We start from the raw sequence: 26,287 nt of genomic DNA, 5'->3' as shown, positions 1-26,287 counted from the left end.
AAAGCACTTCCAGCGTCACATATAATTCTCTTGGGGTTTCCAAATACTTTAAATATCCTGTTTAATTCATTTATTACACATTTACTTTTGGTATTTTGTACCGGGGCTATAAATACAAACTTTGTAAATGAATCAACAATAACTAATAAGTAGGTATTCTTTTTTGTTGTTTTAACAAAGGGCCCCAAGTGGTCTATATGTAACGTATGGAAAGGCCTAGCATATTTAGGTATCGGATACAATTTACCAGCCTTTTTCCCATGAACATTTTTACTATATATACAATTTACACAATTATTTACATACTTTGTTACAATTTTCTTCATATGAGAGAACCAATATTTGCTCTTTATACGTTCAATCGTCTTATCTACAGTAAAATGCCCTATATCATCGTGGTTAGCCCTTATTACCTGCCATATACATTGTTTGGGTACTAGCCATCTCCTACCATACTCAGTTCTACGATACACTTTATTCCCTAGCAATTCATAGTTGTTAAAAATTTGCTTATGCGACTCGGCCTCGCCTGACGCTAAAATATCTTTAATTGAACATATACAAGGGTCTTGCAACTGTACCGATAATAGCCAATCAGACTCCAAAATATTGATTGCCATCACACTTTCATTAACAGGGGCCGCCAAGTTACCGACTGGGTTTCTACTTAACGCGTCTACGTGTTGCATTTGAGTCCCCGGCCTATGCACAATATCAAAATTAAATTCCTGTGTTTGTAACACCCACCTACCTATGCGCGAATTTATCTCTTGTTTCATAATAGTGTACCTTACCGCATTGCAATCAGTCACGATTTTAAACTGATTTCCCAACAGATAATGCCTAAATTTCTTTAAACTCACAACAATGGCTAAAAACTCGAGTTCAAACGAATGGTATTTTTTTTCTTCGTCCGTTGTCTGTCGACTATAGAAATAAATTGGTTTTTCACCATCTTTAGTAACCTGTACCACAATACATCCGATCCCATCACGTGACGCGTCTGTATATAAAATAATAGGTAATTTGGGGTCGAATATAGTAAGTAGCGCGTTTGTTAATAGTTCTTGTTTCAATGCGTTCACAGCTTTATTTTGCTCGTCACCCCATTCCCATGCGATACCCTTTTTCAACAATTTCGTCAAAGGACTACATAAAATTGCACAGTTTTTCACAAATTTTCGAAAAAAATTTACTAACCCAAGAAATTGCCTAACTTGATGCACGTTTTCTGGTATTGGGTAATCTTTGATTGCAGACAGTTTTTTCGTGCCTGGTCGAACTCCTTCGCCCGAAATATCATAGCCAAGAAAGTTTATCTTGTTTTGAAAAAAATTGCACTTTTCTAAATTAATTGTTAAACCATTATCTTGTAAAATACTCAAAACGGACTCTAAACATTGTACGTTTTCCTCCAGTGTCTCCGTCGCTATTAATACATCGTCCATGAAACATATAACCCGTCCAAATCTAAGTTTACCCAATACCGTGTCCATCAGCCTCTGAAAAACTGCAGGCCCATTACAAACCCCGAAAGGCATCCTTAAAAATTCATATTTTGAATCACATGTAATGAACGCCAATTTAGGAATAGAATCATCTTTAATTTTAATTTGATAATACCCTGACTTCAAATCTAATGACGTGAAATATTTACAACCGCGCATTCTATCTATCAAATCTTCTACAATCGGCATCGGGTATTTTTCCTTTACAGTTATCTTATTTAATTGTCTATAGTCGACACACAATCGTTTTTGACCATTGGGTTTATCAACTAATAAAACCGGACTCGCGTAGGGTGAATTGCTCTCGCGTATGATATTATTTTTCAATAAATCGTCAACTATTTCCCGTGTAGCTTTCTTTTCCGATTCCGACATACGATATGGTCGCTGACACACGGGCTTATTCGTGGTAACTTCAATATCTAGCTCAACGCATGATGTTTTCCCCAAATTGGATAAGTCATTTGCTACACACTTCGGATATTTTGTAAAAAGTTGATTTAGAATTTCAATGTGCTCTGCATTATCGGCATTGAACATCGATGTTTCAATCAAACAAATTTGTTCTTTTGTTACTGGTTGGAACATCAATGTATTACCCACTCGAGTGTACATAATATTTTCGTTTTCAGTAAAATTTCTACCTATTAGCGTGTCACATCCAGATATCTCATCTGTAACATAAAACTCTACCTCTAACTGTACCTTATCCAATTTGAGCATCACTGACACCACTTCCGTCACCACACTGCATATATCTTTTTTATACCCGGTGAGCGTAACCGGCGCGTCTAACCGCCGCGGAACTAAATTCAACATAGCAACCAAATTTGATTCCATTAATGAGCATGCGCTACCCATATCAATGAAAGCTTGATGTTTACAGTTATTTAAATACACCTCTTTATAAAATTTTTCTTTAGTGTTGGATGTACTTATACACTTCACTTCAGCAGACGTTTCGGTCTTTGTTTTCGGTTTAGATCTACATGCCGCCTCTAAATGTCCCGGTTTCTGACAAAAGTTACATTTCAAGGAGTCTTTTTGATTACAATCAATTTTTTTGTGCCCCATTTCACCACAAGCAAAACAAGTTATTTTCGTTTGCGAATGCTCGTTACTAAACGAACCCTGATTATTGGTTTGGTCTGTTTTTCTAAAAACAGGCCCACTATTATTAGACCGAGAAGTCTGCTGTTTTGACGGAACGTTGACTGCATTAATTTTATTTAACAATTTCGTTTCTACCCTCGAATGTATTTTGCCATGTAAAAATGAAGCTAATTCATCACAATATTGGAAATTACCAGCTTCAGCTGCTGTACAAATATTTGTATCGCCAATAGTCCCTACTATAATCGAAATCACATCTTTCTCTTTAAACGATAGCCGCAACCTATCAATCTTACTTTTTTGTTGGAAGTAGAACTCGTACAACGACTGCCCCTCGGTGGGCTTAGCACTCATTAAATCCGATAACAACGTATAGGTACATATTTCGATTTATTTGGAAAGTGTCTAACATTTCATTGCGCCAATCTTTCCAATCCCAAGAAGTCCAACACGTACGATTTTTTTGTAACGAATCATACCAAGTTTTCGCAGTATTTCGTAACTTTTGTAACGCCTGATATTTAATTACTTTATCTGACCATCCGAAAGCCCGAGCATTAGCATCCACAACATTGAGCCACATAGATATATCGTCAATCAACGGATCAAACTCAGGAATCACCGAAGATAATAATGCATTCTGACTCACGGTTTCGGAGCGCTTACGACTCCGCTTGCTTTTCCGCCGCCGTCGCCTGCTGTCTCCCGAGCTGGTCGGTGAAATATTGCGTTTATGTATATAGTTGCTGTACAATATTTTTTTTGGTGAAATGTAAGGAATCGAATGGTACCCTTACTTTTATCGTTTTTGGAAGTTAAAAAAAACTTAAATTTTGAAACTTTCAGGTCCTGTATTTTTGTAATTTTTCAATATTTTATTTTATTATCCACATTATTGTGATAAATTGCTCGTTTGCTATCTATTTTACTAGATTTTGTTATAAAATTCAACATGTGTCAACATCCCTATTTCCCACGATCCCCCTTTTCGCTTCGATGCAAGGAAACGGAAAACTATTAGGCAACCGTATTCAAATTTCCCGAGGCCCCGCGCCCCCCTTAAAATGTGGCCGCGCCCCCCACTTTGGGAACCCCTGTCTTAGGTCTACACCAGATATCTTTTAATATGGTATTTGACTACTAGTCAAATCAGTTTCTTTTTTCTAACTGTCATAACGATTTTGCTACTATAGTTGGTCAAACCAAATTGACAGTAAATAAGAACAAAAAAAATACTATACTCATCCTTTTCTTTTGGGTGTCAGTACTAGTGTAAGATAAAGATGGTAGCATGATTCTCTCTATGTTTGAAATGAGACAGTCCTTTGACAAACTATAGTGCTTTATATCATGCATGGTGTAAAATAATTTATTTTAAAAACAGTCAAATACCCTATTACGAAGCTGCGAAATTTATCTACAGTAGCTATCGCCTTTTAAAAGCAAAATATACAATCGGACCATATATATATGTATTGACTTTCATTTCTTATCAATAGCATACATTATCAATGTTTAAAATAAAAGAGTCGTATCTGAAATAATTAAGGTATATAATTAACTACCTACACTGAATCTTAAGTCATTAAAATTAAATATACACTTTCGATTCGATATTATAGCCCATTGATTAACCTAAATAAAAGTGATATCATTTGTTTATTCTACACGATTAAAGCATACAATAACAAAATTATGAGACATACTTTATTCTTGTATTCTTGATGAATTTTGTTTCGAGAAATGGTAGTGTTTATACTTCATTCTAGAAAACATTGTAGGTGACATTAATATCGGTTTTGTTTATGTAATAAACAATACCGACATTCTTAATAAAAAAATTATTTGCTTTGCTTAGTCCTAGAATATATTTTATGCTATTCGTGCACTCTGTAAATAATGTATAGAATGTTTGTTTGTATTTCTCTATGTAAGTGAATGTAATATTCTTTTGGAGAAATAAATTCTTAAACCATAACCATAATCTTTTAGAGGAATATTGATTATAGAATAAGACTGCATATGTATATTTTAGGACAAATCATATGAAAACATAGTTCGTTAAGGAAAATCGTCGACTATGTCATGTACAGATGTAGTGCATAATTGTTTTCCATCGTATTTTCTCGTAGACGTTCGTATTTGTCATGCCAGTTCAGACAATCAGTACTTTTTGTACCGAGACTGACTGAAATAGCAATACATGTTCGTAAGTTATTAAATTGCACAACGGGACTTAATCGCGTATCTAATCCTAGTGCGCAAAACGTTCAAGCTGATAAACAAGACCAAGTGCGGGTAGTTCGAAAAACTCGCGCGGTTAGACGATGCTGATGTCAACTTTAGCCAGTCTTCTCCGAGACCACGGGGACAACGCCGTCTTCGAAACGTCGGAGGTAAATCTTAAACCTTAGATACGCGATCAAGTCCCGTTGTGCAATTTAATAATGTGTAAAAATCGTGAAAATTTAAATCAGTGTTATGTTGAAATACGATGTTTCCGTGAAAATACGAAGGAAAATAATCTGTAACAAAATACATAGAGCAATCTTTAATCGTTTCGACAACACCCGTAGGAAAGTTTTTCTGTGAAGCGTCAAACGGTTTCGTCAAACGTAAATAAATGAACATCGGTGTTGTAACGAAAGCAAGGCCGTATATTTCGGGCGGGTGACCACGCTGTTTGCTGCGAAAATAAACCAAACGTTTCAGCGAATTAGGGCGCCACTGACCATTGCTGCACTGATTATTCCTGAACCTTATTGCGACGCCATAAGGTCTATAATGGGTTAGGCAAGTGTGTTGCTGTTACCAATGGTGCTGCTGTTGAAAATGAATTTTAAGAAATCAGGGTCCTTAAAGTGTTGTCGGCCATGTGGCAACAAATGTTTGTTGCAAAAGGCCGGCAGATAACGCCTGTTGGCCTTCCACATATATTTTATTGGCAGTTAAAGCCGGTCACATACAGGAGCACTGCCTCAATAACATGATTCAAAAATATTAATCAATACAAAATACATAATTGAGACATATCGACCGGGATATGAACCGTGATTAGTTGATTACCTTTTGTACTTTTGTTTTGTTTTACCCGTGAACAAGATGCATGTAACTGCGTCGAATTATCGGGGGCTCGAAAACAATACAAAAGGTAACCTCGGTTCATATCCCGGTCGATATAAGTCTAGTGAAACTAACCGTGAATCATTTAAAACTGTTAAAATAATTGAGATCTCGACCGAGATTGCAAAAATCGAGATTCTGCCGATGAGATTGATATACGGCGATTCGTCTACTCGTTTGCCTCCTATGTCATAAAAAAACCTTATACAGCTTTTTAACCGACCTCAAGATTTCGAACAGAGGAGGTTGTCAATTCTGTTGTAGTATTATGTATTTTTTTATCAGATGTTTACAAGGCCAGCTCGATGGAATAAATATGTCTGCCGAAGTCTAGTTTTGTGTTTTGTTACGCAGGTCCGCGAATCCCTCGCTCGTCTCCGGCGCCTAGAGAAAGAGTACTATCTGAAGAACCGCTCCATTTCTAGCGACGACCCCGACCCGTTAGCCGTCGCTGAGCTGAAGAGTTTGGACGACCAGGTAATATTAGAACTATCTTTATAAGGGATATATCTTTTTGTCATTTAGCTATTATAAAGCTTATGGTCACCGGTTCGGTGGAAGGAAAGAGAGGAAGGGGTCGCAGTCCATCAAGGTCCATGACGCGTTAGTGTAAGGCCTGAGTAGACGCTCGAAGCGGAGCGTTCGGCGGAGCGTGCAGCGTGGCGTCGGGCTCACAAGTAATTTGAGCAGCGTGCACTAAGGCCGCTCCTATACGCTTGCATTTGTTTAACATGCACGCCGCACGCCCCGCCCCGCTGCACGCCCAACTCGAGCGTCCACTCAGGCCTTACACTTAGAAGTCGCAAGAAATCGAAAGGCCTGGAAATGTGCCATCCGGAATCATGTGGTCCACGTAAGTCACGACCCTCAGCATCGAGGAGAACGAAGCAAGGATGAGGAGGACTATAAAGCTGAAACATGTATTCAACTAATAAACAACTAGGGCGCTTTTGTAAATAACAAAAGTCAACAATACATAATCAGTCGAAACCTAAGGTAGATGGGCTTTCTGCAAAATAACGAAGCCTGCGCTGAGGATATGAAGGTATGATATTTTTTTGATTCAATAAAATATGAGTGGATAATTACTTAGTCGTCAAAATTTTTAAAGTACAGTTTTTTGTGAAAGCGATTAAAAACTTGTCACCAGTGGAGTTCAAATGTACTAACAAACGTTATTGTTGTTAGTATGTTTATCAGAAGCGCATAAGAAGTTTGAAACAATCCGGGTTTATTAAACTTATGATAATGAGTCACATGTGTGATCAGGCGGTCATCGGAACAGCGTAAATATTATTTAATCCGTGACCCTATTTTATAAAGGATATGACTGGATACTAGATAGTGACCATCAGTCATCCAACTATTACTAACATCCTCAACGAATTGCCAAACTACGTTGTTCCGTCGGACGATCGTCTCAATGACTCCTGACGCCGTTTGATACTATCATGTCGGCATGCGATTAGGGATTGATAAATGTGAATGTAATTTGTTGATAAACAAGATTTAGGGCGCGTGCCGGTGCTACTGACAATTGAATTGATATATCTGATTGAAATAACACTATTAAAACGGATTATATCGCGTATAGTGAATTTATCATATATCCCAAATTCTCGACGTTTCGAACCCTTTACAGCGTTCGTGGTCAACGGGTGACTGAGGAAAAAATATATATTTATCTCTACCAATGTGCATAACTACCTATACAAAAATAATGAACCAAAAACTATACATTTTAGGCTGGTTATACATGTGAAATTGGTTCGTTTGACCAAATACCGTGTCTTAACCAATGCCGTGTTAGGTTTGAACAGTTATCCACAACAGCAATATTTGTTCCCTTAGGTCAACGAATGCAAAGATACCGTCTGGTGCCTCGGCGAAGAGCTAGACGCGATGGTCCGCGCCTGGCGAGAGAGCCGTCGAGGGGCCGCCCCAGCCGTGCGGAGCCCCTCGGCCCCTCCGCATAGATACAACGAGATCTGCTTCAAGAGCGCTCGCTGGAGACTGACAGATGCTGACGGACAGTTGGGCATCGCTGACTTGCTGTTGACTAACTTCCTGTAAGTTTATTAAACTACGAGTGTCTAGGTGTTACATGATAAAGCCGTGTGGCCCCTCGACGAAGAGCTAGACGCGATGGTCCGCGTCTGGCGAGAGAGCCGTCGAGGGGCCGCCCCAGCTGTCCGAAGTCCGTCGGCCCCTCCGCATAGATACAACGAGATCTGCTTCAAGAGTGCGCGATGACAGATGCCGATGGACAATTGGGCATCGCTGACTGGCTACTGACAAATTTCCTGTAAGTTAAAATTTTACTTGGACAGGTATGATAGCTGCATCTCTCATATTCTTATTGTAGTGTGTGTACTATGCTACGTACGTATAGTGGTACTATATAATGGCATGTACGCGTTATTTTAACAGAATACATTCGTATTTAGACACCAACAGTTGTATCATTGACGCCACTCCTTACATGGCGATCCTGCCAGTGCAGCGCAAGCCAGAAGAGAGATGTCCTCAAGGAGGTTGACAAATCCTGAAGTGTAGCTGAGTATCGCTGACTTACTATTGACCAAATTCCTTTAAGTTTTTTTCAAGTTACCAGTAGCCCGGACATGATACTCGGATACATAGTACCTCCATCTTTTAACTTATTAGATTATAATAGGGATGAAGTTGATACTCGTCAAATAATCCCAATGTAATATTAACCAAACGCATGATGGTTTATAAATTTAGATACATTAACCCCTCAACTGCCTTTGCCCGTATACGTCCCAGACAATTTGGACTGAATTAACAGTTGAAAGGTTATTAATTCAGTAGCAAATTTTTGACATGGGCGTTCGATGGGTTAATTGTGTTGTTTTATACTGTTGTATAATGCAAATCTTGCTATTTACTTTACAGTAGTATATTTTAATTTTCCTAGGTACACGAAGACTTCCCGCTCGGATGACTCGGTCGAGCATCAGCTCGAAGTGGGATACGTCCGCGTCACCAATCTACTGCCGAATGAACCATTCCCAGAGGTAAAATAATATATACAATGTACTTAGTAATCATGTCAAAGTAACTGTGTTAACCAATGTTTTGCTAGTTTTTAGGGTTCCGTACCCAAAGGGTAAAAACGGGACCCTATTACTAAGACTCCACTGTCCGTCTGTCTGTCTGTCACCAGGCAACAGCCTGGTGACAGACAGGTAAGCTATCACGGTTCATGAGCATCTCATGAACCGTGATAGCTAAACAGTTGAATATTAAAATTGCAGCTGCTTGTTAAAAAATTGATTTAGTATGGGTTAGCACATTGTTACTGGTGAATTCTCAATGCAACTTGAGACTCCGGTGCCGTGAAAAGATGTAATCGTCTCTCGGTAGATGTCGCTATACGCCACCCTTATGGCGTGTATGCATAAAGGAAGGGATGGAAAGATTTGCGATGTCCTGGTAGGCTTCCGTAGCTCAATTGGTTAAGAGCATCGCACGGATTGCGGAGGATGCGGGTTCAAGTCCTGCCGGAAGCGTAACTTTTTCCATTTTTTCCTTTAATATAAAATTTCATATATCGCTCGCAGACGAAACTGCTTGTTAAAAAATTGAAAAAGTTGAATTTTCACAGACGATGTTCCTGTTGCCGCTATAACAACAAATACTAAAAAGTACGGAACCCTTGGTGGGCGAGTCCAATTAGTACTTGTCCGGTTGCTTTATATTGAGCATAATATTTGAGTTTCCTAATCCATTCCCTTCTGTTTATAGCTGTTTTTGCTCCATCTAGTAATGTTATTCAAATCTCGTACCTTCATCACTTTAGCATTGATCGTGATCATTACATTTATACATCTCATACAATCTGTACTTATTTGTGACGGATAAGAGTATACTTTTATGGTACACTTGAAGTAAAATTGTAAAAAGAGGTGTTTCTTTAGGTGTTGGTGCCCCAAGCGCCCTCAGGGCGGGCGCCGCTGGCGCGTCGTGCGACGCTACGCGTATTCTGCAGAGATCGACCGCCTGTAGGCGGCATCAGTGTTAAAGAACATTTTGAAGTCAACATCGTACCTATCAGGATAGGTATAGTTTGTAGCTTTCTAATAGACCCCGAAGGCTAATCCTATTGTCTATTGTTCAGTAAAACCGCACGTGCTACTTACCTGCAAAAAAGGGTCCTAATTATTATATTTGGCACCTGAGCGCGGGCTAGTCCAACGCTCGAAAAACCAGTGTAGGTGCGCTCTCCGATAACGCGCCTTTGTTATGCATCTCGATGACACATTTTAGACTGGTTCTGTAGCGTTCGACTCGCCGGCACTCAGTAACCGAAGTACCGATTTTTTATGCAGGTGGTTGTGGCACGTGGCACGAGCGGTTTTTCTTAACAATAGACAATAGGATTAGCCTTCGGGGTCTATTAGAAAGCTACAAACTATAAGCTCATTAGCTTAAAATATGATTTTATAATATAAGTATGCCTTTTGGTCCAACCTGTGTCTTCCAAATACATATTACTTCCATGTTGACAGTCTTGCAAAAGATGTGGCTTTAAACATTTTTAACAAATCACTTATTATATGAGATATTAACTTAATATTATTAAGTAGGTTCACCAATGCGTCAATAATTCACCAATAGTTATTTGTTTTACAAGTGAACCCGAGTGAAACACAATTAAGTAGGTTCACCAATGCGCCAATAATTCACCAATAAGTAGTTATTTGTTTTACAAGTGAACCCGAGTGAAACACAAAATTTTTCACCGCACCAACCCGAAGCAAATATTAAATGTAAAATATCAAACAAAATCAAATCCAAATGAATGTTATTAAATATTCATCATCCAAAATCATTATTTAAAAGTCAATTCTACCAGCAAACATAAGAAAACAACTCAAAATTTTGCATTTGATTACTTTGCCTCACATGTGAATAAAATGCAACTTTGCTATCGGTTTTTGAAGTGCAAAGTAAGCCTTTCCGAGCTGGTGTGGTGAAAAATGTTTTATTCTATGTCTTTCTGTGCCAAATTTGTTCCTAAAAAGTTTGTAACCATTGATTAAAATTTAATTAATCATAGGTACTGAAGACCGATTGAACGCTATGCTTCTATTCCCAAATTACACAACCAGGTCTCACAAAGAAGTTCTTCAACACCATGCTAAAGTTCTGCTTCCCCGAGCGCGACCCTGACTCCATCGAGGATGGGGAGGAAGATGAGGGAACTCTCCGAGCTGGTTCCTCTACGGCCAGCCTGGTTTCCACAGGGTCGAAGAAATCTAAGAAAAAGGGCAAGGATTCTAACTCCAACTTCTATGTCAAGAGAGATAAGAAGGATAAAGATGATGTGGAAAAGATGAAGGTAAGTCTGTCAGTCTCTTTAAATTGACATCAAAATCAGGTCTCATGAAGAAGTACTTCAACACTCCGACTCGAAGACAGAGGGAGATGATGGAACTCTCCGAGCTGGTTCCTCTACGGCCAGCCTGGTTTCCACAGGGTCGAAGAAATCTAAGAAAAAGGGAAAGGATTCTAACTCCAACTTCTATGTCAAGAGGGATAAGTAGGATAAAGATGATGTCGAGAAGATGAAGGTAAGTCTGTCAGTGTCTATTTTTTATATGAAGAATATACACTGCACATATTTTGACTGTTTAAGCCTCACATGGCGACCCTGACAGTGCAGTTGTTACTCTTAGCATTATTACTGCTTGTTATAACAAAACGGGATGTGGATGAGCCATCCCTCTGTCAATTCAATTTGAATAATGAAATTAGCAACAGATTTATTTAGTATGAAGTTGTAACAAAAACTTTTATTCTGCCTGGTCATTCATTCCATTAAACAAACCAAAATATGGTCTGGACAATTTATTGAATCAATGACCAGCAGAAAGCAGCAAATAATATTATGTTTATTACCTTAAAAAACTAGCGGTCTCTCTGGATGTTTCATTTGGATGAAGTGCATTTGAACTGAACTTGATGCGCCTGATCACTAAATTAAACCCATCAATTTCATGTATCGTACTCAGGAGCGCGCAGAAAAGAACAAACTATTCATCTACATCAAGATCCCAGAAGTGCCGGTGCGCGTGTCCTACAAGGGCAGCAAAGAAAAAAATCTAGAGGATGTCAGGGACCTTCCGCTAGTTCTTCCTACCTTGGAGTACCACAATGTTACTTGGACGTGGCTGGACCTGGTGCAAGCAACCAAGAGCGATACCAGAAGGTTAGTGGTGTGCATCCCTTTCCTTTTAGATTTACCTTGCTTGGCTGTAAGGTCGTTTTTCCGGCGGAGAAGGCCTCTCAGACTACTCAGACCTAGGACTAAGGCATAAGGGAGATACAATTTCATTCACAGTTCGTAAAATTTAACGCAACTGAAATAAGCGTTCACACCCATACTAGGTTAGTTCAAAAGAGGCTATGTGTCGTGACCGCGCCTTGTCCTATATATTCTACCATAGTCCACCCTGTTAAGACGAAACAGGAGCTGAGATTTAAATGTTTTAGGTAAATATACCCGCCTCGCTAAGGGAAGCGGCTCCTAAAACTATAGTGCGATAAGGACGGCGAAAAATCCTGCGTAAAAATCTCAAAAATCGAGGTTTCGTACTCGACTGTTTCCTCCTCCAAAACTTAACCAATCGTAACCAAATTTGGAAATATAAATGATTCTGAAATTATCTGTGTCGGACCGTTTTGCTTTTTTGGCTAATTGATATCAGTTTTGAATACCACGCCTAGCTCTCATTGCGGTATAGTCAATTAGGCCATTTTGGCCATTTTTTAAAGGGTTCTAGCGCCTTAAAAAACACAAATATCAAAAAAAGCAAAACGGTCCGACACAGATATTGACATTATTGACAATATTAATCTGTGTTGAAAAAATCATTGCTCTAGCTTCAAAACCCACGGAGGAAACAGTCGAGTACGTTTGTATGGAGAAATTACTACTCCTGTTGGCTCTTAACTGAGAGTTCGTAAACTATTGCACACTAACCCGAGTAGCAATGACGACGGAACGCAAGCGTGTACGCTCAACGCGTAACGTTAAAACATGTAAGGCGGTCGGCCTGCGTAGACCGTGTGCTCCGTGGACCTCGGGTAAAAGAACGATAGTTAGGTACATTAGGTACTAATAGAGCATTCGTTTGCACACTAATAGAGCGTGTTGTTGTAGGGTGATAGTGTCGCAGGCGATCCGTCAGAAGCTGCAACTGCACCGGCGCTCCGCCGCCGCACCGGAGCCGCATGAGGAAGATAAAGCCAGGCTGCTTCTTGGAGAGAGAACCGTGAGTACACAACCACCCACACATCTTCAGATGACAACCATAACTCACTTGCAAAAATAACGGAATAAAACTGATCCTTATACCACAGAATAAGTAATAGTATTATCATACAGAACGGACACGCACCGCCCCGCCCCGACTCGCATTACCTCGCCCCGCGACTGGCCGCCACATGAATGTGTGCGTAAGTAGCTCTACTGAGAGCATGCCAGAAGTCCGTCAGATACACAATGACGCGTGTACAGACGTGCCGCGCACACATATAAACGCAAATAATTTCTGATGTATGGCGTGTCCGCCCTGTGCTTATACATTGAAATATAAGTCTGACCAAGCTCTCCAGTGACCCTGACCGGATTCGAAACGATAAAACGACAAAAGTTCGAAATATTATGTTATATTCCATCTTTATCTTATGTTTCTGTACACCTTAGTTACCTATACCTAGATTAGGTATAGTTTTAAAATGTTGCCACGCCCTAGTAGGGTCCATGTATGTACTGACTAAAATAAAAAAAAAACATCTTGTAATACCATGGCTGTAATAAACGATTATGATTATGAAAAGCTACATAAAACAAGGTAGCTTTTCCTCACTGTGTACACTGAGCAAAATACGGTTTTGCTCACTCTTTTCTATCAGCAAGTTAAAACCTTGATTCGTTTAAATGTGCGATTGGATCATACGATTCAAGATAAGTTGGTTTCCAATATTTTTATAGCCAAAACGACAGACCTACATAAACAAAGCAAAATACGGTTTTGCTCACTGTTTTCTATCAACAAGTTAATTAAACTTTGTTATTTTTTTAATGTGCGATTGGATCTCTCTAGATAATACAAAATTTTAGTAACATTTCTCATAGTTCCAGATTTATTTTTATATTGAAATAAATCTCCATACATTTTTAGGTAGCGGAGAACAAACCTCAAAAGAAAAGCACCCCAGGCGTATTCAAGTTCTCCAAATCCTAGCGCAAGCATTTATTCTAAAACGAACCATACGCAGACTGCATAAGATTCACTTTTGAATCATAGCTTAAGCATAGTCCAGGCTAGTGTAGACACTAGTTATCAGTTAATTTTCGGAAGGTTGTATATCGATGTTCGATTTAAGCGAAATTGTAACGTAACTCGTATACTTTTTGGGTTATTTTACGGTGTCAGAGAAGGTTGGAATACGAACCTGCGTAAGTTATATTTACACATTGTGCAACATCGACTACTGAAAAATGTAGACTCATTATTTTTTAAATACTTTGTCGTTTTTTTTTAACTCTTTGCCATCATGCATTACACTATGACTAAAATGTATGACACAATTATTTATACATTTGCAGGCTTAACTTTTAAACTTATCATAAAAGAAACAGCCTACATTAATAAATCTCGATTCTCAATAAACCGAACCATATTTTCAGTAGTTTGTGTTACACATTGAATTTCTAATAATGCTTGTAACATTGGTCTTACAAGTGGCTGAACATTTTGTAACCATTTCATAGTAACCAAACCGCAATGTCTCATTAAAATTAACGTATTGATACTTAATCTATAAACGACAAGGTTCTAAAATGACCAGCGACTTAAAGACATTCAATTATAGAAGACCAAATATAAAATAGTTACATGATAGTAGATAGTATTGGGGCGTTTTTTTTTTAAAGTTGTCCCCTACACTTTTTTTCCAATTTGGGATGTTTTATGTTATTTCTACTCAGAATCACGAGCTCTTTCTATCCTAATAGGAGAAAAAAATGTCCCAAAATTTCCATACATTTTTCGGTTTTTCCATTCCGCGACCACCATACAAAGTCTATGAAAAATGGTGACGGAATGGAAATGGAAAACCTTAGGACACTTTTTTTCTCCTATTAGGATAGAAAGAGCTCGCAACGCATTTAATTAAGTTAAATTATTCGGAAATTAAGTAAAACAAATCGATAATTTTAGAGTCAGCCCAAGCTAACTCGGCAGCGATTATGATAGCACAGACTGTACAAGTGTTATTTTAAACGACAAACTTCTGTGAAATTATGACGTTTAGAATAACACTTGCACAGTCTGTGCTGTCAAAATCGCTGTTAGCTTGGTCTGACGTCTGACTATGCCGTTTGTCTTTGTGAAATTCAATTTCAGAGAGTAATTTAAACTTTTATTTGCTCTACCATTTTCTTACTCTATGAAAAAATAAACGTTTTATTTAAAGTTTGTTTACGTTAATGTGTAAATTGATGTATTATTTAAGTATTCTTTTTTATATCTGTTTATAAATTATATGATTAATTTTAAAGAAATTATTGAAATTCCATTATTTAATTCGATGTAAAGGTTAATTAATAATGAGATTTTTACGCAGATAAGACTGTCGAAAATACTATATGTTTTATTTAAAATCACTTCTCATATATATATTTTTTTTAAATTTTAAAATGAAATAAAATAATTATTCATTTTATATTAATTTGCCGTGTTCAGGCAAAAGGTTGCCAATAGGCTCAAGGTATCGATATAAATATACAGTCAGCAGCAATAGTTGCTAAGCGGGCGAGGTGTTAAATAATCTTGACGCGACTTTATTGTTAAGAGAAAAAGAGCGTGTCAAGGTAATTATGAACACCTCGCCCGCTTAGCAACTTCTGCTGCTGACTGTGCAAGTAGAATCGACATTGTTGACAGCCGAAAAACTCAAGCACCTTTTGCTTTGCACTTTAATCAATCTCGCTAAAGGCTTTTACACACCAGCTGCGTGTACGTACGGCGTTGTAATATTGAGATCCTTATGAGAGACGGCACATCGCTTGCGTGATGTGTGCGCGCACGGCTCCGACATTTTAGCGGACGCGCACGTGCACGTCTGCACACACAGCCTGTGTGCACAGACCTTAAATATACTATGTATATGATAAGTTTCATCCTATTATTAAATAGTGAGCTTTAGGGTTATGTTTTTCTGGCAGTACTGCAACTGGTTAAGAGCTAAGTACCTATTTAAGATTAATTTTTGGGCTATCTAGACCAGATATTAAACAAAATCTACGCCTCATTTATTAGAATCCGTCTTAAGTAACTTTGCATTGACAGTTTTGAATGATTCACGGTTAGTTTTACTAGACTTATACATGATACATGTAACTGCGTCGAAATATCGGGAGCTCGAAAACAATAAAAAACGACGACCGGTCTGGCCTAGTGGGTAGTGACCCTGCCTGTGAAGCCGCGGTCCTGGGTTCGAATCCCAGTAAGGGCATTTATTTGTGCGATGAGCATAGTTATTTGTTCCTGAGTCATGGTTGTTTTCTATGTATTTAAGTATTTGTATATTATACGTATATATATCGTTGTCTGAGTGAGTACCCACAACACAAGCTTTCTTGAGCTTACCGTGGGGCTTAGTCAATTTGTGTAATAATGTCCTATAATATTTATTTATTTATTTAATACAAAAGGTATCACGGTTCATAACCCGGTCGAGATATACAGTGTGGGAGTGTTATTATAAATGTCCTATTTTCATATAAATACATGAATCTAGTATAACTGGATTGGGCATGAGTGGTGGGGATAACTGACAGAACGGGATAGTCTTATGTATCTTTCAGTAGGAGTAGCAGCGAAAGCGCTATTATTGTTTGTCCTTGTCACAGTCTCACATCTTGTTTTATTCCCCACCGTAAATTGACCACCGTGATTGGTCGAATTCATTTGTTGCCCACCATAACAAATAAATTCGACCAATCTATGATTGGTCGAATTTATATGTTTTGTCCCTCACGGAGGCACGCGTAGACCACTTCTATAGGATTCTACGTTCTTTGTATAAATATGACATTAATGATGACATTTCTAAACTATGACATTGCAAATGCGATACAGAGTTACCTTGGTCCTAAAGAGTGACATAAAAAAACAAATTTAGAAAAATGTTTTAGCCCTTAACCAGTCGCAGCTTTAATATAAGAATAGATTCAGTATTTAGTTATTTACCTAACAATACATGATTTGTTATTTTTTTATAATGAATATTTAATGTGATGTATGTTATCTAAACGATTTGTTATTAAATGTCGACGTGATCAGTTTGTCATTTTATTAGTCTCACGAGGTACCAAAATAATTTTATCAATGGGGTTGGCAACTGTCAAATGTTTGCATAGATGGCGCCATCATAGCTTGCCCCTTTTTCTATGAGATTTGGCTTAAAGGGCAACTAGGGCATTAAAAATACAAAAAATTGTCGCAATTCTAGGGATTGAAAGGGCAAGCTATGACGGCGCTATCTGCTAAATACTTCGACCGGCCAACCCCATTAATTTCAAAGAAAAACAGCCTGTATCACACATAGTATAAAACAAAGTCGCTTCCCGCTGTCTGTCTGTCTGTATGTATGCTTAGATCTTTAAAACTACGCAACGGAGTTTCGTGCGGAGTGATTCAAGAGGAAGGTTTATGTATAATTTGTTAACCCTTGTTGGTCGCTAGTAGTACATATAACAAGAATTAAATAAGTCACCTCAAGGGCATCACACTCATACCTCAAACTCATGAATAAACGCACAGAAATACGAACTCGGTCATCTCAAGAAAAGGCGCGAAAACGTTTTTCTTTTACAGTCTTACCTCACGGCGCATTCTGATTCAGCCAGTCAGTTGCACCGCGACCGCCGGGCAGAGCGCACGTTACGGTCGCTTTAATTTTCGAACTCGATACGAACGAATCATGTGGACGAGTCTTAAATAAAAAAAAGTGTTTTTTTTTTTTAAATAGTGTGTTGTGTTTTTGACAATGGCGGTGTATTTTGGTGTGTTGTTGTGCGTAGTGGGGGTGTTAGGGTTCAATGTGGACATACCGTCCAGGGTGGTTTATAAGGGTAGCGCTGAGTCTATGTTTGGATTCACAGTGCAGGCGCATGTTGATAAAGGCCAGAAAATGTAAGTATAAAAAAAAAATATTAGTACAGCGTACAGCTGGTGATGTCAGTCAAGGTTAATTACTGCTAGTTTTAGTACTAGCTATGAGTAAATTAAAAGCTAGTAAAAATGTTGTTTCAAAAAGTTCGTGAAATTTAAAATAAATAAGTAAGCAAAACAAAAAAGGAAACTTGAAAAAAATATCCTTTATATTCCAAGATTCCCTCGATTTGAATGAATTCGTTTAATTAAAAGTATAATTTTTTCGGAAACATGGAAAGCTACCAAAAATTAAGAAATGTACTGTTTAATTTACCATTTGAAAATATGTGGCTTGTTAAAATATACAAAAAATGGGTCCGTTACCTAGTTAAAATTCGGGTAAATGTGCCAGTAAATTCCATTCAAAACGTGGGTATGCACTTTTGCAGCTCTCTGTACACCCACCTAGCGTACCTATATTATACAGAATTCTTAAACATTAGATAATAGGTACATATGTTCCTCTCCGTTACCTTTTTAGATCGCGAACACCATATATCGATAAATAATCACGTTCGTCATTGGTGTGTGGGCACTGTACTTAACATAGGCCTTATGTCTTCGTAATAAGGTTTAAGAATGATCAGTTAACAGCGTGGGCATCACGTATATGTGTTTTATGGTGAACGTTCCATCGATTTGTTCGTGACATCATCGCCGAAGTTGGTTAATTTCGCACACGGCAACTGCGAATTGATTCGCGTCTGATAAGTTTAATTTAAAATTCTTGGGCCAAACTAAAGGATGACTCACGCTAGACCGGGCTATGTCGGACGCCTTGGTCCGGGCCAGGTCCGGTCTACCGTGAGTCGTCCTTAAGGCTCTTACCAATGTGTTGGCAGGTGGCAAAGTAATCTGATACAAACTTCAGCCCTAGTAGCACGGTCGCATTTTTATCGTTTATCACCATGCCTGTCACGTTCTAACAAGTATGTAAGTGCGAAAGTGACGGGCATAGTGATAGTCGATAAAAACGACGGCCGTGCTGAGCCCGCTGGTTGTTGCTTGTTGGCTGGTACTGGTAGAATGACTTTTAAGTGAAAGTCATAGTCATAGTATTTATTCATGAACATTACAGGACAACACAACAACAACTTTGCCCTCTTGTAAAACGAATAACTTTTCGCCATATCTACGAGAATAAGAAACATGTTTAACTCAATTTGCGACTAAGCAGCTGTTAAGTAATATTTGAATACTCGTAATTTTAATCAGAGTCAGCAACGCAAGCATAATATATTTTTTAGTGTTTTTACGATAAGCATAAATATGTGCATAGCATTCTCAAGTGACTATTTATTTAACTTAGCACCTTGACCCTAACAAATAAATAAGAAATGTCAAGATAATTTGAGCACGTACTTTAGTAGCTACCTAAATACCTAAATGGCAGGCAGAGTAAACAAATTTAGGACCTACACAAATTCAAAGAAAATTCACTTAGTTACTTACCTCAATATTTTTGTAATCTAACTTATATTTGTTAAATAAGTCTGGTTTTTCGCCTACAATCCTAAATAACTCTATGAACCGCACTCACTCTCCGCACTATGAATTATAAACTGAAATAGATACCTATCATACACTAAAGAAAAAGTGACAAAGCCACCGGTGGCTGAGGCGGGAATCGAACCCGCTTCAGCTTAATTTGATATGTTCCCTAGTCACACCAATATTTTTTTAACTATACAGTGTGGCTTTTCTAAAGGAGTTATTAGTTATCTTTAACGCATTATGTCAAATATGAACCAAGCACTAATTGTTTGTTTACTTTGTAGAGCTAGTTATATTGTTTTGTGTAATATCAATTAGCGCAAATTAAGTAATGGGTTCAATGGGTAAGTTATAATGCGTTGGGATTTACCAAAACTATGCTTTCACTTGCATTAAGTAAATGTGAGATGTTAGAAGGTGCATATAATTTGTTATTCAATGTTATATTTTAAAAGTAGCAGACCAATTGTGTCGCTTAACTTAAAACTCTGGTAAATCCATTCGACCCTCTCAGCAAATATCTAAAATCGCATAATGTGACAGATGGATTTACCCGAGTTTGAAGTTAAGCGACTCAACTATTACTTTATTACCTTAAATAGTGTCGTATTTATTTTTCAAGGTGAATTCAATACAATAACGTAAGGGTAGAGTCAGCATATTACATTTACAATAGGCTAGTCCATAACATATACTAATCTATGGGCTAGTGATGGCTATTAACTTTGACGACAACACGTTTGTCACCTAGGATTTAGCACAAAAAATTGCGTCAAGAAAATAAATTTGAGACAAACAGACTTACTTTCGCATTTATAAAATTAGTAGGGATATTAAAAAAAAAGAACAAAAAAAAAGTCAAATCCAAAGGGCCCCCTAAGAAATACAAAAGTAGGCGTCATGATGACAAATTCAGGAAACATTTTCGTACTAAGGTGAGGTACTCGTAAGTGTGGTACGGTGACAGAGTTAGACCAAGCTAAGTTAGCAGCGATTTTGATAGCCCAGACTGTGCAAGGGTTATTTTAAACGTCAAACTTCTATGAAATTATGACGTTTAAATTACACTATCAGCTATCAAATAGCTTGGTCTAACTCTAGTAAAATACGGTCCATATAGCATCCCGCGTGGCGCCGAAAACTTAGTTGCGATCCTTTTAAAACTAGATTAAAACATGTGAGTCCACCACAGTCAATAGCCCCAATCACCAATCAATAAACTCACAGCTGCCCCGCAAATGGAACATTACTTATCTGCGCCATTAGAGGATAGAGGCCACTTGTTCCTTAATGACCTCCGATGACGAAAAAGCTGATTTGGACCCATAAATCACGATGAAAGGGCGTGGGGTTGTGTTTTTTTCGGTCATAGTCGGTGAGTAACAGCGGCGCACGTGTATGGTTTTCTTATTCAACTTTTTCATCAAGTCAAGTATTTTTATTTGTTTCAAGTTATGTTTAGGAGTTAGCTCTTCTTTTTAATAATTGATAAAAATACATCACTGAATCAAATGAAAATTGCATCTTTACGTTATCCTAAATAGGTAGGTATGGTACAATCAAGTGTAAAAATATGGGTACATATAACTACTTAAAAATATATCCAATAATTTTTAATTCGCTGACATAAGAGCTATGGGTCATATTTCTGAGTAGGTATGATGATGTGTGCACCCATATTTTTACATAGGTAATTTTAAATTTAGTAAAAGGAATGTCTACAGAATATTTTTCATACCTAGTTGGAATTGTGGTGTTTGAATGATTTTTAAGAATTTTAAGATCTTTTCCTACAATATGGGTTCTTAAAAAACATGTAATTTCTCAACTAGGTAAGTAACTTTATATTTCTAGTTCCTAGAAATTTGAGAATGCTTCAGCTAAAATACGTCATAAGTAAAAATTACTGTTTAAATGTCCAAATGTATTACATTACAAGATTTAATTGACATCCCTAACGCTACCATGTGACACCCAGTGCGCTTTCCGAAAGCCGTAACGTAACAGCTAATTCTTAATTCATTCACCCTGACTTTTATTATTATAAGTTTAAAGTCTAATTTCGTTTAATACGACTGCGATATTTAGATTGTATACAATGCCTGTCGCTTTCGTTTCGACCAATTTCTTTTAAGGCAAGGGATGCGCCCGCGCCTCTGTGTTCCCATGGAGTTTAGAACATAGATATCATAGAGTCAGGAAAACCAGTATTAATGCGACGTCGAGATCTGTAGGTACTTTGTTAAGTTAGTTATATCAAATTACATATATAGGTATGGAAGCTCATAGTAAGTAGTGTGTATGATAAATATGTACTTCTTTGGAGCCATATTTATGACGACTCAGTTTTTAGTTTTTTAGTTTTATTTTACTTGACTCTTCTGTCGAAATTTGAGCTTTTTTAAAATGATTAGAGAATCTTATTTAGGAAGGGTGTAGGTACTCTAGTCTACTCTACCCTTTGCAATAAATTTCAAGACGTAAAAAACAAGGATTTTCTATTACCTTAGCAGAGATATTTTAAGGTAATTTTCAGTTAATGTCGTAAAATAATCTAAGTGTCAATTGGCGATTTAGCGTATTCAGTAAATGATTGTGACTTAGCTAGCCAAGTTCATCCCGCCTGTTTTCATCATTTAGCCCGCTGCAGGCTGCAGGCTTATTATGGATGGTTTTATCCACGTGATAAAATAACTGTCACTCTTTAACACCGCGGGATAGAAAGTGACGGACAGCGTTTTATCACGCTGTCACGTAGACAAGAACGACCATCATATCCGTACTGGTTCGGTTGAGGCGAAAGCTCGCTTGCCTTCGACAACCACAGACCTGCATCACGGAAAGAAGCTAAAAAGGGGCGCGCGCGCATGTGTCGCGCATGTGTTTCCGCCCCAAATTACTATTTTCGCTATTGTCGGGGTGCCAGATAAAAGGATCCGCTGTTTTTCTGTTCAAGTGAAATTGTTTGTAATGGGGAAAAAGTGGTCATTCATTTTAACACGCACATTCGTTTCGGCTTTTGTTTATTATTGTAGGTACCTACTACGGGGTTGTCATATTGTAATTTCTAGAGTCACTAAGTCTTCACAGGTCAGCTATATGTAGGAAAATTATTATACTTTAGGCCTAAGGAACTAAGATGACATCATAGATGCAATCGATCCGGGTTGTAGTAATAGGTCTTAAATAACTACTTAGCAGTTTCGTTATAATAAATAAACTGTTAAAATAAATAGTACGTAGAGCTCTTTAGTTGTTATTTTTAACGACTTTTATATATGTACCTACATTTATTTTTTTCTTACAACGTAGGTATCAAAAATTAAAAACTATCAAACAGTTCGCAAACAGCTAACTCACGCGCAGCAACAAAAAACTCCGTTATCAGCCTTCAACAAGTGAAGCGACCTATTCCGAGAACGCACGTGAGATCGCCGCGATATCGCTGACGTGACGCGATACTATCAGAATATTTACAAACCATTCTCCCGCGATATATGCATTTCCCAGTATATTTTGGTCTCGCGAATCGTAAGGACAACCTTTACTTTGCGGTCCTAATTGTGGTGGTGGAGCTGAGCTGATTCGCTTGATAAGAGATTGGAATACAAGCCGAGGAAACTCTAAATCGGAACAATGTTCTATCCCTGTATATTCTTCGAGTGTGAAAGAGAAGAAATACTTGTGCGTGGTATCCTGAATACGTAATCGTATCATTACTATCCTATTCACTCGGTGTTTTTTTACCTTTTAGTTGAGGTTAGGATAGGTTAGTTACAAAAGATGTTGGTGGTAATATTTACATGTTGATATACACGCATTCTTCAATGACCTTTGACGGATGCTTTTTTGAAATTGAATAGGGAAAATATGGCTTTGGAATGTTTAACACTTGTGGCATACATTTAATTAAAGATTAGGAAGGCATTCTGTACCGTATTATATATTTTTTTAGATAATTACGTGTAAAAATCGTCGTACATAAAAATCGCCCAAGATTTGGTACTTATTCTTATTAATATTATAAATATGGAAATAGGTAACTGTCTGTCTGACAATACACTCGTCTTCACACTTAAACCGCTGAACCGATTTAGATTACATTTGTACGTATTTCATAAATGATTCTGCCAAAATGGGGTCCCGTTGTTTCCCATAAAGTTTTAAGTCATAATGTATTGTTTGTCATATTATCATTAGTCATATAACTGAAACCGTTAACTTTTCAGGATTTTCGTTAGATTATCCTATAGATAGGTTAGGTTTGTTTTATGGCAATCCTGAAAAGTGACGCGTTTCTGAACCAAATGAATTATGACTAACGAAAATGCGGGCAAACAATACATTATGGCTTAAAACTATTTGGGAAACAATAGACCCTGAAAAAATACATACACAAATCGTGCAAATACATACCAATCTACTTATTTACATATTAATATTTTCATGCACATTCGGCGCCAGGCCTTGTGAAACTATCAATAAATTGATCTAAACTGCATTAAATGTGTCAAATACATTGCAATGAATTTGCAACCGTGTTCTTTCAAAAATTAACTTTATCCTCTTTTAAAAAGGTTTAAAATCGATTGGCAAGCGTTAAGGAGCTATGATCAACCACTTTAGTGATATTGCCGGCGACATCTCGTGATAACCCCCCGTTATCGCTCCCTTTGAAAGTGAACGCATCGTCTGGTCTGTATTAATTAAATATCTAGAGGTTCTTGTAGCTAGTAATTGGTTGGACTGGCTTAACCCCTTTCGAGCGAGATATCGTAATTAGCGGCAGAAGTTGAGGGGTTAGAAAAAAAGGAAAAAGGTTTTGATGTTATATGTAGTCAGAGGGGCTACCGCAAAAACCCGAATTCGCAAATTGCGGGGATCTTTCTCTTTTACTCCAATGAAGACGTAATAAGAGAGATAGATACAGATGCCCGCAATTGACCGGGAGTCAGCAAATTTTGAGAAGAACCAATCGCAGTAGAAATCGCCACTTCTTGAAATCTCAAAGAGTCGCAAATATTGTTTTCAGAACTCTTAAGTGTTAGCGTTTTTGATGGCTTGAAAAGCCACAGTCGTAATCGAATGCCGACCCCTATAATGCCGAGTATGCTCTAAAAGGGTCTCTTTTGTTTCCCAAAATGTTTAAAGTCATAATGTATAGTTTGCCCGCATTTTCGTTAGTCATAATTCATCTGGTTCAGAAACGCATCACTTTTCAGGATTGCCATAAAACAAACCTAACCTAACCTATCTATAGGATAACCTAACGAAAATCCTGAAATGTTAACGCTTTCAGTTTTATGACTAATGATAATATGATAAACAATACATTATGACTTAAAACTTTATGTGAAACAACGGGACCCCGGTAAATACCAAATAAATATCTAATGATGACCACTTAATGACAAAACCGGTCGAGCACCTATGTATATTTTAAGGCCGTGTTGCCGTACAAATTTAAACAACTCTACATTTACATTTGTTATTACTGTATCTTTATTTTCGTAGGACACACCGACCGGTCGGGCGCGTAGCCAACGTGCTAATCGTGCTAGCGATCCGCACCGCTTCGTACGGGTTAACAAATTATATATAAACCTTCGTCTTGAATCACTCTATCTATTAAAAAAACCGCATCAAAATCCGCTGCGTAGTTTTAAAGATCTAAGCACAGCGGACAGACAGACAGCGGGGAGCGACTTTGTTTTATACTATGTAGTGAAGCAGACTAAGTATAATGTGTGTCTACTGTGTACATGCTTTCTGCGACATCTCTGCGCAGGCGCCGTCCGTGACCCGCTTGCGTCGGCCTCACGGAATAACTAATATTGTAAGTACTTACATACAACGTCTTTACACTTGACTGTAAACAATTAGTACAGAAAGTACACTTCGTTACTAAGGCGTAATATGGATCAGTTTAAATGCATAAAGACACTATTGAGAATTGAGAATAATTTTAAAATTCGAAAAACCAAATGCAAAAATGAAGGTCCATTGTTACAATAAAGTAAACAATTAACTAATTGCAATGACAAGCGTGGCAATGCTTTTGCGCCCATACGGCGAGCATCCTCTTAGCCTGTAATGTTTGATTGTTACCAATCGGTACTATAAATTTTAAGAGGAAGTAAAATAAGCCTAGTTTTGTAGCCATAAAATCACCTGTTATTAACTTGTTATTAAAATATGTTTCCTCTCTTCTAATTATTTCCTTTTGTAGTGCATTAAAGAAGAGTTGAGGTTATGATTCTAGCTATTAAAGATTTTGGCTATAATTTACGCTGTATACAGAGAACTTTCTGCACAAAGTACTCTGTGGCAGGTTGCGCGTGCGCTCGCTATGCATAATCCGCCCATTGTGCGCTTTTGAAACAACCGGTGGGCTGATAACATGTGCCAGATCTTCGGCTATGCGATAATAGTACAGTCAAGAGGCCTTATTGCAGAATTCTGTGTTTTACAACTAGGACAATAGGTACTATGTAGGTGTAGGTTTTGTACATATTAGGCATAGAGAAAAAAATACATAGATTGCTCACTCCATACATCAGTTTTAGTACCAAAAAGACTATTAGCATCTAGCATCGAGTAGTCGAACTATCAGTACTCCTACTTCTGACAATAGATGTAGCACCGACCGGAAAGTCTTATGCTGTTGGGATAAGACTTTCCGGTCGGTGCTACATCTATTGTCAAGTAGCAGTACTGACAGTTCCGCTACTCGATGCTAGATGTAGACACTGAAATTAATAGTCTAACTGATGTATGGAGTGAGCACTCTTG

The 26,287-nt window shown here is 37.8% G+C and overlaps 2 protein-coding genes and 1 non-coding gene across 7 annotated transcripts in view; all 3 read left to right on the top strand.

The window, feature by feature from the left end:
• LOC134648620 (protein hobbit) overlaps positions 1 to 14,294 on the top strand; it is a 61,943-nt gene extending 47,649 nt beyond the window's left edge. Inside the window, exons 34-41 of the mRNA XM_063503110.1 lie at positions 6,099 to 6,221; positions 7,596 to 7,813; positions 8,686 to 8,785; positions 9,689 to 9,830; positions 10,883 to 11,112; positions 11,786 to 11,982; positions 12,937 to 13,048; positions 13,961 to 14,294. Coding sequence (XP_063359180.1) covers positions 6,099 to 6,221; positions 7,596 to 7,813; positions 8,686 to 8,785; positions 9,689 to 9,830; positions 10,883 to 11,112; positions 11,786 to 11,982; positions 12,937 to 13,048; positions 13,961 to 14,023 — 1,185 coding nt within the window. The 3' untranslated portion in view covers positions 14,024 to 14,294. The remainder of the gene's footprint in view (positions 1 to 6,098; positions 6,222 to 7,595; positions 7,814 to 8,685; positions 8,786 to 9,688; positions 9,831 to 10,882; positions 11,113 to 11,785; positions 11,983 to 12,936; positions 13,049 to 13,960) is intronic.
• Trnas-gga (transfer RNA serine (anticodon GGA)) lies at positions 9,208 to 9,280 on the top strand. Its single transcript has one exon. It is a non-coding gene; the product is annotated as a tRNA-Ser (tRNA).
• A 3,402-nt stretch (positions 14,295 to 17,696) lies between the features above and the next one.
• The window catches only part of LOC134648607 (integrin alpha-V), a 157,261-nt gene continuing 148,670 nt past the window's right edge, over positions 17,697 to 26,287 (top strand). For 3 of the 5 annotated variants that reach the window (XM_063503087.1, XM_063503088.1, XM_063503086.1), the window contains exon 1: positions 17,698 to 17,980. In XM_063503087.1, the coding sequence (XP_063359157.1) occupies positions 17,835 to 17,980 (146 nt within the window). In that variant the 5' untranslated portion in view covers positions 17,698 to 17,834. Of the gene's footprint in view, positions 17,981 to 26,287 lie in introns of all 5 variants that reach the window. The other 2 variants (XM_063503090.1, XM_063503089.1) reach the window with 1 other exon arrangement.

This window comes from Cydia amplana, chromosome 6 (genome assembly GCF_948474715.1).
Source record: "Cydia amplana chromosome 6, ilCydAmpl1.1, whole genome shotgun sequence".
NCBI classification, from domain to species: Eukaryota; Metazoa; Arthropoda; class Insecta; order Lepidoptera; family Tortricidae; genus Cydia; species Cydia amplana.
Note: the sequence above shows the minus strand (reverse complement) of the source record. Positions and strands in the feature narration are given on the sequence as shown.